The sequence below is a fragment of the Colletes gigas genome, unplaced genomic scaffold, assembly GCF_013123115.1.
Source record: "Colletes gigas isolate AHSC1104 unplaced genomic scaffold, ASM1312311v1 Colletes_gigas_Sc00163, whole genome shotgun sequence".
NCBI classification, from domain to species: domain Eukaryota; kingdom Metazoa; phylum Arthropoda; class Insecta; order Hymenoptera; family Colletidae; genus Colletes; species Colletes gigas.
The window spans coordinates 17,954-32,666 of record NW_025106786.1 but is presented as its reverse complement, the minus strand read 5'-3'; the positions used below and the strand labels follow the sequence as shown (position 1 = coordinate 32,666).

The 14,713-nt window shown below is 41.2% G+C and overlaps 1 protein-coding gene and 1 long non-coding RNA gene across 2 annotated transcripts; both read right to left on the bottom strand.

Annotated features, from left to right (window-relative positions):
- Window positions 1-503: 503 nt before the first annotated feature.
- On the bottom strand, window positions 504-1,386 carry LOC122404300. Its single transcript, XR_006259703.1, has 3 exons — window positions 1,248-1,386; window positions 934-1,140; window positions 504-810 (listed from the first exon to the last, which is right to left on the bottom strand). It is a non-coding gene; the product is annotated as an uncharacterized LOC122404300 (long non-coding RNA).
- An 8,780-nt stretch (window positions 1,387-10,166) lies between these two features.
- Window positions 10,167-14,121, bottom strand: LOC122404301. The gene is made up of 2 exons (XM_043408230.1): window positions 12,777-14,121; window positions 10,167-12,684 (listed from the first exon to the last, which is right to left on the bottom strand). Exons 1-2 carry the CDS (start codon window positions 13,847-13,849, stop codon window positions 10,167-10,169), a joined length of 3,591 nt encoding a protein of 1,196 aa, XP_043264165.1. The 5' UTR covers window positions 13,850-14,121.
- Window positions 14,122-14,713: the final 592 nt, after the last annotated feature.

The following is a 14,713-nucleotide window of genomic DNA, read 5'->3' as shown; positions in this document are numbered from 1 at the left end:
GCGATTCTGAACAGGCTAGTATTTTAAAAATCGTGAATGAATTTCCGTATCAATTTTATCTGCCTTCGGATAAATTAAATTCTACTAGTACAATCAAACATAAAATAGTGACTACGGATGAAATACCTATAAATACGAAAACAGTATCGGTTTCCACTAGTTCACAAAGAGGAAATACAAAAACAGATAGACTCACTGCTTGAAAATAGGATAATTCAGCCATCTGCTTCTCCTTATAATTCGCCTGTTTGGGTTGTACCTAAAAAACCTGGCCCTGATGGTAAGCCTCGCTGGCGCATGGTGATAGATTACCGTAAGTTAAATGAGAAGACTATGAATGATGTGTATCCTCTCCCTAATATTTTGGATATCTTGGATCAATTGGGGGCCGCCAAGTATTTTAGTACCCTCGATCTTGCCTCTGGTTTCCATCAGGTCCCCATACATCCGGATTCTAAATCCAAGACCGCTTTCTCAACTGTTAATGGGTATTATGAATTTAATAATATGCCCTTCGGGCTTAAAAATGCTCCAGCCACGTTTCAGAGGTGCATGGATTTGGTTTTGGTTGGTTTACAAGGAGTCGAGCTTTTTGTATATATGGACGACATCGTCATATATGCTGATTCTTTGGAAGAGCATACTCGTAAATTGAGAATTCTCTTGGCTCGGTTGCAGAATGCCGGTTTTAACGTTACAAACCCGAGAAATGTCGATTCTTGCGACGAGAAGTTGCCTATTTGGGTCACGTTATCTCTGCCAAAGGAGTGAAACCAGACCCCGGGAAGATCATGGCTGTTAAGTCATTTCCTATTCCAAAAACCAGGAAGAATGTTAAACAGTCTCTGGGGTTAGTTGGTTATTATCGACGTTTTATCCCTCATATGGCAAAAATTGCTAAACCTCTGACACGATTGTTGAAGGCAGAAGTACCTTTTGTCTGGAGTAAAGATGTCAAATTCGCTTTCGAGAGTTTACGTGATATCATTTGTTCGGAGCCGTTGCTCCAATTTCCCAACTTTCAACAGCCATTCCTCGTAACAACTGATGCTTCTAATTATGCAGTAGGAGCTGTATTGAGTCAGGGTCAGATCGGAAAGGATCTCCCAATTGCGTATGCATCTCGGACCCTTAATGACGCTGGAAATAATTATTCAACCATTGAAAAAGAATTATTAGCGATTTTATTTGCAATTGAACATTTTCGACCGTATTTGTATGGCCACAAATTTATTTTAGTCACTGACCATCGACCGCTGATTTGGCTGCACAACGTAAAAGATCCCACTTCCCGTATCATGAGATGGCGTATTAGATTAAACGAATACGATTATGAGATGGTCTATAAACCTGGGAAAATCAATTCCAATGCAGATGCATTATCCCGAAATCCTGTCTTGTCGATTCTCAAAATATCTTTCCTTTTCCATCTAAGTGCTTGACAATTCATACCGAGACTGAAAGTACGGACGCCTCCCCTCCAAGGCGTTTGTAAAGGGTTGTCGTAGGCGCCGACGATTTGCCAATTGCAATCGCTAAGGAGGTCGGGGACATTGACGTTGACGGTTCTATGGGAGACGAAAATGAACGTCTAGTTGCGGGAGTTTTTCTTGTGGATAGTGAACTAGTAGTGGGTGTAATGAGACTGATAACAAAACAAATCATTCGGGTTCGGACTCAAATGATAGCGACGAGTATCATACGGCAGATGAGGAAGAGACATTTCCTTCCATAGAAGCATCTCTCCAGGGAGGAAAATCCTCTAAAGACTTAAATACTAACAGTAATGAGTGGAGGATCGCTCCGCAGAGGTACGGAGGACATGTTTCGACTCGGGAGTCTGTCGGACATCGGAAAGGCCGACTTTGAAGGCACCCCGCCACAGGCACCGTTAGGGGCTGTCTCTGTATCTCAGGGTAAAAGTGCTCTGCCAGAAATTGGCAACAAGAGCCCCCGTTTCGTGTCGAAAGCGGAGACTCGGCACCTTCTTATTCCCGACTCATTTCGTGGCACTGGCTGTGCGCAGTCCAGTTCATCCCGGATGAGGTTGTGGCGGAGTGTGGGCGAGTCTGGTGCTTCAGGAATGACAGAATCAGGTAAAGAACGGACACGATCCTCCGTAGAAAAGGTATATGAAAATGACTCTCATACCCATGATAAGTTCAAAGTTCTCTTGACAAATTCCATTCCATCCGTACAAGCATCCCCCTCCTTCTTCATTTCCAAGTATCATTTATTGCAAGGACCATCTTTATATGCGGAAAGACAATCTTCTTCATTTTTTTTCTACTGATTGTCAAGTTTCTTCACAAATCAGTAATGATTTGTTAACACAAGGAAGGTTTTCCATTGGTCAGGTACAATCGTACAATGTTCACGTGGGTGAGGCAATGGTTTTCCCCGGTGGAAGTCAACATATTTTCCACTTATTTTCCAAGGTGAAATCTGTTGAACAACAAAATTTTAGACATCTCGCGCCTTCAATATCATCCCTTAAAAATCTCATGGAAACATTAGGTGTGATGTCCATCAGTTTATCTAAAAGTGACAATAACATTGAGCCTATTGAATGGAATTCTCTTGAATATCTTTTAAAGCAGACATTTAATAGTTCACAATACAATATTACGGTTTGCACTGGTGAAATCATTTCTCCCCCTTTATCAAGAAGACTTTCGATTATTCGGGAATATCATGAGTCTGTAGTGGGTGGCCATCAGGGTGTGACTAAGTTATTCAAAAGGATAAGGGAGGATTTCTATTGGACAAAAATGGGGGAAAGATATCTCAACTTTTGTCCGCTCTTGTTCCAACTGCCAAAGAAATAAAATTCTTTCTGTTAAAACTAAACAGCCAATGCGCATAACAGATACCCCTCAGAGAGCTTTCGAGAAAGTACAAATGGACATTGTGGGACCGTTACCTGTGACTAAAAGGGGTAATCGGTATCTGTTGACTCTGCAGGATAATTTGACGAAGCATTCTGATGCTATTCCTATACCAACTATGGACTCCATTACTGTTGCAGTTGCTCTTGCAGAACAGTTTATAAGTAGGTTCGGTTGCCCTCGTGTTATTCAAACTGATCAGGGAAGTAATTTTGTTAGTGAAATAATGAGTAACTTTTGCAAAATATTCAAAATACAGAGAATTACATCAACGGCATTTCACCCTCAATCATTGGGCTCTCTTGAACGAGCACATCGCGTTTTTATAGATTATTTAAAGCATTATTGTGGAAAAAACTGATTGGGACGATTGGATACGCTTTGGAATATTCTCATATAATACTTCCGTGCATGAAGCTACAGGTTTCTCCCCTCATGAGCTTATTTTCGGTACAAAAGCCAACATACCATCAGAATTTAGTCGCCAAGAAATACCGCGAACTTTCGTTGAACATCTAGATGATTTGTTTACTCGGATCACGACTACTCAGGCTACAGCAGCGATGATAGGAGCCCCCTCCCGCCAGGCGGGGTAGGGTCGGACCGGATGGGGTGGCAGTGCCTCCTGTCCGGGTCCGGCGCACGGAGCGGCACCCTCGGTGGCCTGGTGCGGCCATGAGCTGCCGGCCTCCGAGGGGTAGAAAAGGGGTCGCGGCGGTTGCGAGTTGGGGCTCGCAGCCGCCACTAGACGCGGCCCCGGGACGGATGGCGGCAGGACGATGTGGCCTCGTCCTGCCGCTATGAGACAGGGCGATTACCGGGGGACCGTTTGTCCCCCCGCGGGTGGGCGCAAAGCGCGGGCACGGGGAGGATACCGGAAGTATACTTCGAGCGATTCCCGGTATCCTCCCAAATCGTGCGGAAGGGTCACCGTGGGGTTTTTAGTGGGTAGGTCCCGCGCCCGTTATAATGGGCGCGGGGAATCCCACACACCCCTCCCGCCTCTCCCCAAAGAGGTGGGAGGGAGTCTTTCGAAGATTTTCCCCACGAAAAGGCTACAGCAGCGATTAACCTAGAACAGGCAAAAGAAAGGAGTAAAATAAGGTATGATAAAAATGTAAATCCCCGTAAATTTATTGTAGGTGACGATGTGTATTTACTTAGAGAACCTAAGACATCTAAGTTTGATTCTAGTTGGTTAGGACCATATAAAGTAGTTGAAATATTTAACGATCTCACTATTGAAATAGCTATAGGAAAAAATAAGACTAAAATAGTTCATGCGAATAAACTTAAGTTAGCCTGTATAAGGCTAGATCCAGTGTAAATAGTTTAACCATAAGTATTAGATATATTGCTGTACTTTTATATGAACTATATTGGATAAGAATATTTAGATAAGTTTGGTTAGGGCGTTTGATAACTCCTGGATGTCAGCTATGCGTTGTACTATAATTGATTTAATATTACCTATATAGTAATAGAATAACTATATCTTATTACTGTAAAATGTTATCATATAACTATTATTCTTCAACTCGAGCTTCCTGTGTGACAATGGGATGGTCTATTGTAAAGTACTTATTCATTCAATTTTGCGTACTTAAGTTAGTATTGATGTATTGTTTTCTTTTTTGAAAAGTTGTTTCCATTGGAAACATCTTTTGTATATGAAGGGAGGTGTTTGCGATCTCCGCTGGTATCAGAGATGCCAGAAAAGCACCGCCGGGTGCACACGCACACATGCCAGATACGCGTACGTGAGCTCGTGGAGTTTCGGAAAGTCGACAAAGGCAAACTGACGCATGCCCTCTTTCTCGATTCTCCGAAGCTGCCCGAAAGTAATTTCGGATCGCCTCGTGGGAGACGAGAGAGAAAGGTTCACATTTGCCTTCTCGCTCTTAACAACTGAAATCCGACCTCCAGTTAACGGCATACGATTTGGATTCTCGACTGCCCAGGCATTTTTACTTTCCGACCTATGTAGGCGCACATAAGCAAAGTACCCATAATGAAAAAAAAATTTTGTAAAATTTATTTTACGGAAATACACGTTTTAAGACCTCCTGATCATATTTTAATTATTGAAAAAAAAGAAATTTTTTTTTATTCCCATGTATGAGCACACATATGTATATTATTAATACGATTGAATATAAATAGCTGAATGAATTTAAATGAAACTTAGTATATGTATACAATGTATCGGGGAATCGTCGTCGAGTTTGCTGCGTTCGACCGACGAGCGTAGCGAGACGCCGGCAACGTTGGAGAAAACAAACGCATACGGACAACGAAGATATTAGGAGAGTCGCATGGTAACGTTCGGTGTGCGAACACGTATTTTATGCATTTATGTTACGGCCGTGGGGCCAGCTTAGTACATCTACCCTTTACGTTTATACTTACTGTGTTTTTCTAATCTAAATATATACATATATATCCACCTATTATTACATTAGTGCTTCATTCCTGACTTTCCCGGAACAAAGACTACTACAGCTTCAGAAGTGGGATAAAACAACCTGAACATTTGTGTTAGTTTTGTTAAATTTGGTGGAACGGGAATATTGACTATGGTGTCTTTGAAAGATATTCCGAGGATACACGTAAACCTGGGAAGGGTTGCGGCTCAGTCGATTCGCGCTCTGCACAGGCTCGTTTTCGATGAAGAGGGCGACCGAAACAACCGCAAGCGGCTAAGGCATTTTACGGGTTTTACGTTCGAAAGTGCGACTGAGCTTGGATACAAGGTTGCGTCGGTGATGGATGCATTTAGTTTGAGCGAGTTGATCGGGATCGCCGGTATACTGAACATCGACTCTGAGGGACAAAAAGAAGAAATTGGACAACGGGTTTGCAAGCATCTGTCCGATTTAACGTTGTTGAAGGAAGCTAACGCAGCGATGACCCTTTCAGAAGAGGAATCGGAAGACGAGGTAGTGGAAATGCCTGCCAGAAGCCGTGATGATACACCTAGATTTGCGTTAAATTTTCGAGATGTGGAAGACTCGATACGACCGTTTAACGGAACCGATGGATATCCCGTGGAGAGGTGGATGGAAGAATTTGAGGAAAATGCGACGTCATTCGCATGGTCCGACCTGCAAAAAACTCTGTTCGCGAGAAAATGTTTGAAGGGATTGGCGAGATTATTCGTGCAAGGTGAGAAGGGACACGAAAAGTTGCGCACCAGGAAAATGCAGCGGGACGAATCGGTGCACGAATATTTTTTAAAAATGAAGGAAAGTGCGGTACAAGGATCGATTGAATCCGAATCGCTAATACAGTACATTGTGGACGGGATTCCAGACGAGCCAATGGGAAAAGTTCATCTTTACGAAGCCAAGCATCTGAATGAACTTAAGGATAAATTAAAAATTTATGAACGAGTGCGGAACGTAAGTCGACCGGGGGTGAAGAAAGCACCTGTGACGCCGACGACCGGTGCAGCGAGCACGAGCAACGGAACGGGGAAGACGCATACGACATCAGGATACGTCAGACCACCACCTCGATGCTTTAACTGCAACGACGTGGGACATTTGGCCAACGCCTGTCCGAAGCCAAAAAGAAGCCCAGGATCGTGCTACATCTGTGGATCGGTCGAGCATCAGAAGCAGTCTTGTCCGCGGCGATCGGAAGCGTTGAGGGAAGGGAGAGGAGCGAGGAAGAGCGAGATGAATACGCACCTGGTTAATTTAAGGGCAAGCGAGATAAGTCCATGTTACACCGTCGAATTAATTTCAGATCTAGGTAAGATCGAAGCAGTTATCGATACCGGAAGTCCGGTATCATTTTTAAGTCGGAGATTAGTTCCCGCGAATGTTCAATTAAATAATTACGATCGTACGATGCGATTCGAAGGAGTGAACAGAAGCGCGATAGAAATATTGGGCCAGTTGAGGGAAAAAACATTAGTTTCGGGTTGCGAAGCAATACTCGATTTTTACGTGATTCCAGATCGAACGCTTAGTTGTGATTGCTTATTAGGTCGTGATTTTATTAATAATGACAACTTAGATGTTACGATCGGGAAATCGGTTATTATTCGCCCGAGCTCGATTGCGGAAATAATGAAGATAGATGTGATAGATGATAAAATAAATAACGATATTCTGGACAATTTAATAGTTAATCCGAATTTAGAATACGAGTGGCAGGAAAAAGTAGGCCAAATTGTTAACGAGCATTACGTGAAACCGGATAGACCCGAACTTCCAGATACAAAATTAGAAATGGAATTAATTTTGAAACCGAATCATCAACCCTTTTACTACAATCCGCGACGTTTATCGTACTGCGAAAAGAGTGCAGTGACAGCAATAATTCAGGATCTATTAAGTCGAGAGATTATCCGTCCAAGCTCATCGCATTATTGTAGCCCGATTGTGTTGATAAGGAAGAAAAATGGACAGTATAGGATGGCGATGGATTACAGAGATCTAAACAAATTAACATTGCGAGATAATTTCCCTATTCCTAGGATAGAGGATCAAATTGATCAATTGCGGAACAAATCGTACTTTACCCGGTTAGATTTGAAGGATGCATTTCATCACGTTTTTATGAAAGAGAACTCAATTAAATACACGGCATTTACATGTTTTATGGGTCAATTTGAATACCTACGTATGCCTTTTGGGTTATCAAACGGCCCATCATTTTTTATGAGATTTATTAATAACGCATTCCAACAATTATTAAATCAACAAAAAATTTTGATATATCTAGATGATATTTTAATTGCCACCGAAACCCCTTGTGAAAATTTAGAGATACTTGCAGAAGTTTTTAAGGTAATAGTTAGAAATTGTTTAGATTTAAAATTAGCCAAATGCGCTTTTCTACTTACGGAAGTAGTCTATCTAGGTTATCGTATAGACTCGCAAGGCATTAGACCGAGTGAAGAAAATCTAAAGGCTGTGTATGATTATCCTATCCCCAGAAATTACCGCGAACTGCAGAGCTGGTTGGGTTTAGTTTCGTATTTTAGGAAATTCATAAAAAATTTTGCAGTAATAGCAAAACCGCTGTATGACTTGTTAAAATCCAAAGTCAGTTTTCGATGGGACGACGAGTTGCTAAATTGTTTTGAAAATCTGAAAAGAATATTAATGTCGGAACCCGTGTTAGCTATTTACTCGGTACACGCAGAGACTGAGTTGCATTGCGATGCGAGTTCACACGGATTTGGATCGGTCCTATTGCAAAAACAAACAGATGGTAAATTCCACCCTATCTGTTATTTTAGTAAAAGAACTACTCAAGCAGAGAGCAGATATCACAGCTTCGAATTAGAAGCATTAGCAATAGTTTACGCGCTGGAACGTTTTAGAATTTATTTGCAAGGAATACCGTTCAAAATTGTGACGGATTGTAACAGCCTGAAATTAACTTTGGAGCGAAAGGAATAAACCCACGAATTTTGCGATGGTCATTAATTTTACGAAATTATCAATATACTTTGGAACACCGAACGGGGGATAAACTAGTACATGCGGACGCACTAGTCGCGAATTTAGTGTGTTGATTATCACGGAAAATAGTTTCGAACAGAACCTTTCTATTTTACAGGATCAAGATCCACGGTTAAAAGTATTGCGAGAGGAATTGCAAAATTCCGAAAATAAATTTTACGAATTGAGCAATGGATTGGTTTACCGGAAGGTTAATAACAAACGTTTATTTTGTGTTCCATCTTCAATGGAGGAAAATATAGTTAGGAAAAATCACGAAGAAATAGGTCATCAAGGGGTAGATAAGACCCTCGAGTATATTTCGCGAATTTATTGGTTTCCGCAGAAGAGGCAGAAGATCCAAAAATGGATTGCGAATTGTTTGAAATGTATCACGTATTCGGCCAATGCGAACCGGGTAGAAGGCATATTAGAATGTCCGGATAAAAATTCAGTAACATTTTACTCCGTGCACATTGATCACTACGGTCCGTTGGAAACGAACAAATCACCGTTATAAGTATATTTTCGAAGTGATTGACGCATTTACGAAATTTGTGAAATTTTACCCGACCGTCAGTACCAATGCGGACGAAGTAATACGGCATTTACGAACTTATTTTTCCGTCTATAGTAAACCGTACAAAATTGTTTCGGATCGAGGCAGCGCATTTACCTCGAATAAATTTAAGGAATTTTTATCGGAATTGAACATACAGCAGGTGTTAATTGCGACCGCAACACCACACGCAAACGGTCAAATCGAAAGAATAAATCGTTCTCTTACACCGATGTTAGCGAAATTAAGTCCTAGTGCCGGTACATGGAATCGAGTATTAGCAGAGGTGGAATATGCAGTTAATAATACGGTAAATCGTTCTACGGGAGACACGCCGAGTCGATTAGTATTTGGAATCAATCAAGTAGGTACTGTGTGTGATGATTTGCGTAGGGTGCTAAACGAACGGGATGTTGATGATCAGGAACTATCTACGATAAGAGAGAATGCCGTCGCGAAAATTCGTGCAACCAACGAATATAATAAAAAATATTATGACAAACGACACAAATTACCAGTACAGTACAGTGTAGGTGATTATGTAGTTGTAAAAAACATAGAGGTTACGACGGGAGTTAACAAAAAGTTGTTGCCAAGATTTAAAGGTCCGTATGTCGTCAAGAAGGTGCTTGACAAAAATCGATATGTTATTAGTGACCCGGAGGGGCATCAAGTAACCCAACTCCCGTTTGAAGGTATATCTTCCCCAGAAAATATGCGAAAATGGGTGAATTTGGATAATGAAAACAGTTAAACAATCTGTTTCTTATACTTTCTTCTGTCTTACCGGTTATATTTTGTGTTTAGTTTACTTGATGCGTCGCATTGTGAATGTTTGGTAATTCATATTGTTTGTTTTAGATTGTAATATGCGTTTCATAAAAAATATTGTATTTAGTATATTCTATGGTTTACTTGTGCTATGCGTTAATTTTATTAGTTTGTGCCATGACGATTGAGGGCAATCGTTGGTCAGGGTGGCCGAACTGTAGTATATGTATACAATGTATCGGGGAATCGTCGGCGAGTTTGCTGCGTTCGACCGACGAGCGTAGCGAGACGCCGGCAACGTTGGAGAAAACAAACGCATACGGACAACGAAGATATTAGGGGGGTCGCATGGTAACGTTCGGTGTGCGAACACGTATTTTATGCATTTATGTCAGGATGGCCGTGGGGCCAGCTTAGTACATCTACCCTTTACGTTTATACTTACTGTGTTTTTCTAATCTAAATATATACAGATATATCCACCTATTATTACATTAGTGCTTCATTCCTGACTTGCCCGGAACAAAGACTACTACACGTGTACACTTCATGCAACGTGGATCTTATACACGATTGGTGGCAAATCTTTTCAACCTCGCCCATCAAACATTGCACATAATCATCGTATGTTATAGTTCGTGCTACAACATTACTCTTGACACCTTTCACCTTCTTCGTATCGTTCTTGCCATCGACTTGCATGGCGTACATCTTTGCTCTCAGTCCAACAAATTCGGTCATAATCGCACCATTATTTTCGTCTTTCATTAAACCTGGTATCTTCTTATTGACAAGCGGAATACCATATCGATTATCTGATGGATAATCGCTCGTGTCAAATCGGGCAATGTCTCGTATCATAAGTTCATAAATATTGTCACACTCGATGTGATAAATTAAACTGTCTGTATCGGTATACATCATTTTACATTTATCGCTATGTGTGGGTAACATGTAGTCGTGATGGAATTCATACAAACAAACCTTAGATATATCTAGTATACACATACCCACATAGATTGGTTTGTTCAATTTTACGGACAGTTTGCGCAGCTCGATTGCAACTAAGTTTTCCGAAAATATGCTGCGACTGTGAAAATTTGGTTTAGCGATCAATGCCGCCGCACCATATCTCCCTTCCCATTTTGTTACTAATTTTACATCTACATGATTGCGCACATTCTCCATAGTTTTACCAAACACTGCATTGTTCATTAACTTGTATAAATTTTTCTCAAAATCATTTGTGGCAAGAGTTCTAAACTTTGTATTTAGTTCGATGTAATCGCGAAGCCATGGCGATTGTGAAAACTGTAATACGCGGTGAACTTCAGTTACGCGAAGGCCGTGACGAATACATTGCTGCAGATTGCGGTAATGTATTACGTAACGATTCTTATCGTATAGAGTTGCGAGGAGCTTTTCCTGGCGCTTGCCGGGCGGTTTATCGCGCGTTGGGCAGAACGGTAAATCTGTGTGTGCATCATGCAGATGTTGTGGATACTCCAGATCGACTTCCAAAATATACCCCATCGTTGAGTCTAACGCTATGGCCATTACATCTATATCTTTGTTGTTGACCCACTGAAAATTGGCGTATGGCAATGGTTGACACATTGCCCAGCCGTACAAATTATTTACATCGAAATACATTAAATATGACGACGGTTGCGATGCATCGTACGACTGCATGTACTTGTTGTTGGCTCGTGCGCGTCTGTTGGAACATTGACTTAAACCACCGCGTATACCACGTTCGATGAATAGGACCATGTCGATATCGGTAAGAAGTTCGAAATTGATACGTGTATGCTTCAGCATGGCATCCCACGTAAAACCTGGCAGAGTATAATAGTGCGCGGGATCGAGTCCGTAACTTGTGATGCAACTATTGCGAAAATTTTCAAAAATATCTGCCAACAGCAAGACATCAGTCTTTAGATACAAATCGCTATACTCGCCGAGCGTTTGAATGGAGAACCGCGTCCACACGTTGACGGCGTGTTCGTAGTCATTTTCGGATACTGTATCGCCAGTCAAGGAACTGTAAAATGAATTGCGCGATGGCAAACATGATTGCTCCAACTTTTCGACACAGTCAATGTACTCGTACGGGAACACCCCTTTCCGTGTCAATAAATCAAAATCTTCCGTAGATAATTTTTGAAACTCAGACCGTGTAATTTGAAGTTTATCTTTACTAAGAAAAGATGCCAATTTCTCGAGACTTGTATTTAAAAATTTAAACGAATCGATGAATTGCAATTTTATGCGCTTGCGCGAGTTCCATTCTTCATCCGTGCATTCAATGTATTTTGTAAATGAAATGTACTTCTCTTTTGTTATCGGCAATACAGTGACGTCGCCCTCAAATGCCGTGGCTATCTCCTTGATAATAAAATGTGAATCATAACCGGATAAATTGTGAAAAACCACGGGGATGACAAATGCGTCTTTATAATTTAGATTGTGATTTGAATGTGCGGGGCCTCTGTACCGACCGGTCAAATGACAATGATCGCGTACCCGTTTGTCATCTTGTGCAAACGGTCTTTCACATATGTGACAGTGTGCTGCAGTATTAAAATTTTGCAATTGTTCAGTTGATAAATTTTCCATGGGTACATTGGTCGATAAAATGGACTTTACACGATGCGACAAATCTTTGAGTTGTCTCACAAACCATGACACGCAGTCAGGATCGCGACGATATTGAAACGTAGATAACGAGTCGTCGTACGAGCACCGCACATAGTATCCCACACTAAATACACGATGATGCTGATATGTGTATCTTGGCGCTTCTCGATCAGTATCCGTTTTCTCCAGGATGCATTCCAGATCGGCATACACGATAAACGGAACACGCTCTTTCCTGCTGTAGTTGCTGAAGCTGAGCCACTTCCTACCATCATCATTTGGTAATATGATTGCACAATCATTCATCTTCTCACAATCCATGGTGTGAGCTTCCAGCTTCTCATTTGAACTAAAGTAGTGCAAGCATCTGCAATATGAGACATAATTTTGGATTTATCTGTGATAAGAGACATAATTTTTATCTAAGAAAAAATATTTAAAAATTTATTTTATACATACCTATCGCAAAAGTATTTTCGACCATTATGTTTACTCAATTGCGTGCTCACGAGACGAGATAAATTCTTGATCCATGCGAAATGTCCCACGCCGTTTGCTCCTTCTAAATACAGCAAATTGACATGCCTCTCCATCTTCTTATCGGCGACTCGTATCGGTAGCACCTTCTTATTCTCAATGGTATAGACGTTGATGGAGATGTTGTTAATATGTTCAAACTTTTTAATTTGGTTCAAAGTCATTGGAAATTCAATATCCTGGATATTCAACACTGTTGTATAATGAGGATATGTCGATGCCCGATATATGTGATTTTTGGCTGGATGCAGAGCAGCCACCACTGACCATGCGAAACATGCGTTGTCCGTCGAGCATACGCTGATTACAGCTTTCTTTAGTTGTATCTCACGCGGTAATTGTATGGTACATCCTGCCTTCATCGGCATAAATTTATTTGCATTAACAGTTAAATTAAGTATACGCGTCAGCGCCCACCCACTATCGCGTTCCTGAAACTCGTCTAAGGATGCTAGAATGGGTTCGATGACGCGTAAATCATACCATTCGCGTAGGTCAGACAAGCGAAACAGTTCACAATTTTTTGTGTTAACACTTTTGTTTGCACATTTATTACCAGCCACAAATTCACCGTTAAATATAGTATTTATTTTTACACTGTCATGTTTCAGCACAATGTTCCACACATGATCGAGTACAATGTCCCTAGCATCTTCGAGAAAATTGCGGGGCTCTATATGGTTAGAATTTATCACCACACCGGTCAATATACGGTTAACGAAAGCCGTATCAATTTCACGCCATCTGAGTCTTGCACTGTGTCCAGCACCCACATGTACAAATCGAATGCGTGTCGAATCTTTCAGACTTTCCAATCTAGCGATACGAGCAATCAGTGATTGTTTTTCACCGATTGAGAGTCGCGGTCTCTTTATTCGACTTCGTTCCTCCAACGAATTGAGATAATCATCAAATCGATGTTCCCATAAATTGTATTCATCCTTCGACCTTAATTGAGCGGCCTGCTCGTACAGCTCCTGCTCTTGATGACTCATACTACCGTTTTTGCGTTGCCGTACACAATGATGCTTGCGATATATTACAAAATCTGTGCTCGATTATACTCTCGGTGATGCTTGCGATATATTACAAAATCTGTGTCCCGATGATGCTCTCGGTGATGCTCCCGATATATTAAAGAAATCCCCGTCGTCGATTGCAATGTTATATGCTTTGTAGAAGTTGCAAGTTTGGACGTGTTCAAGGTAATCTGTAAACGCTTTTACATAACTTACACTTTTCGTGAGTTGCAACGAGTTGCTAATTCCGACGTGTATCTGGTTGAAAAAGTATTACGTAAAAAGGGGAACAGTGTGTACGTAAAATGGTTAGGACTCAATAACTCGCACAATTCATGGATCCATAAAAGTAATGTTTTATAATCATTTGTTGCTTTAATAAATATATCATATTTTAAAGGCATCTAATTTCTTTTCCCGCGCCCATAATGCTTGTCAATGTTATACGTTCTGCTGAGGTTGCATTTTTGCACGTGTTCATGGTAATATAAAAGATATTTGCAAACATTGCACTTTTCGCAGAAGAACACGTGACATCAAAAAATTCCTCTCCCCCCCCGCACTATGCCCCACCCGCTTCGCATGATACACATGATTTCGGTCGATTCGTACCGCGAATGTGATGTCATAGAATTTGCACGTTTGGACGTGTTCAAGGTAATCTAAAAACGCTTTTGCAAAAGTTGCACTTTTCGCAGAAGAATACGTGACATAAAAATTCCTCTCCCCGCCGCACTATGCCCCACCCGCTTCGCATGATACACATATTTTTTATGTGCTGCACACTCGTTTTGATAGTATCGTCGTCGCCGTCGTCGTGAAACGTTATGGATTCTACAA

Excerpts from the sequence above, each read along its gene's own strand:
- LOC122404301 (XM_043408230.1), bottom strand. The coding sequence starts at position 13,849 with ATGAGTCATCAAGAGCAGGAGCTGTACGAGCAGGCCGCTCAATTAAGG. Across the intron at positions 12,685-12,776 it reads CGAAAATACTTTTGCGATAG|ATGCTTGCACTACTTTAGTT; the intron begins GTATGTATAAAA and ends CTCATATTGCAG.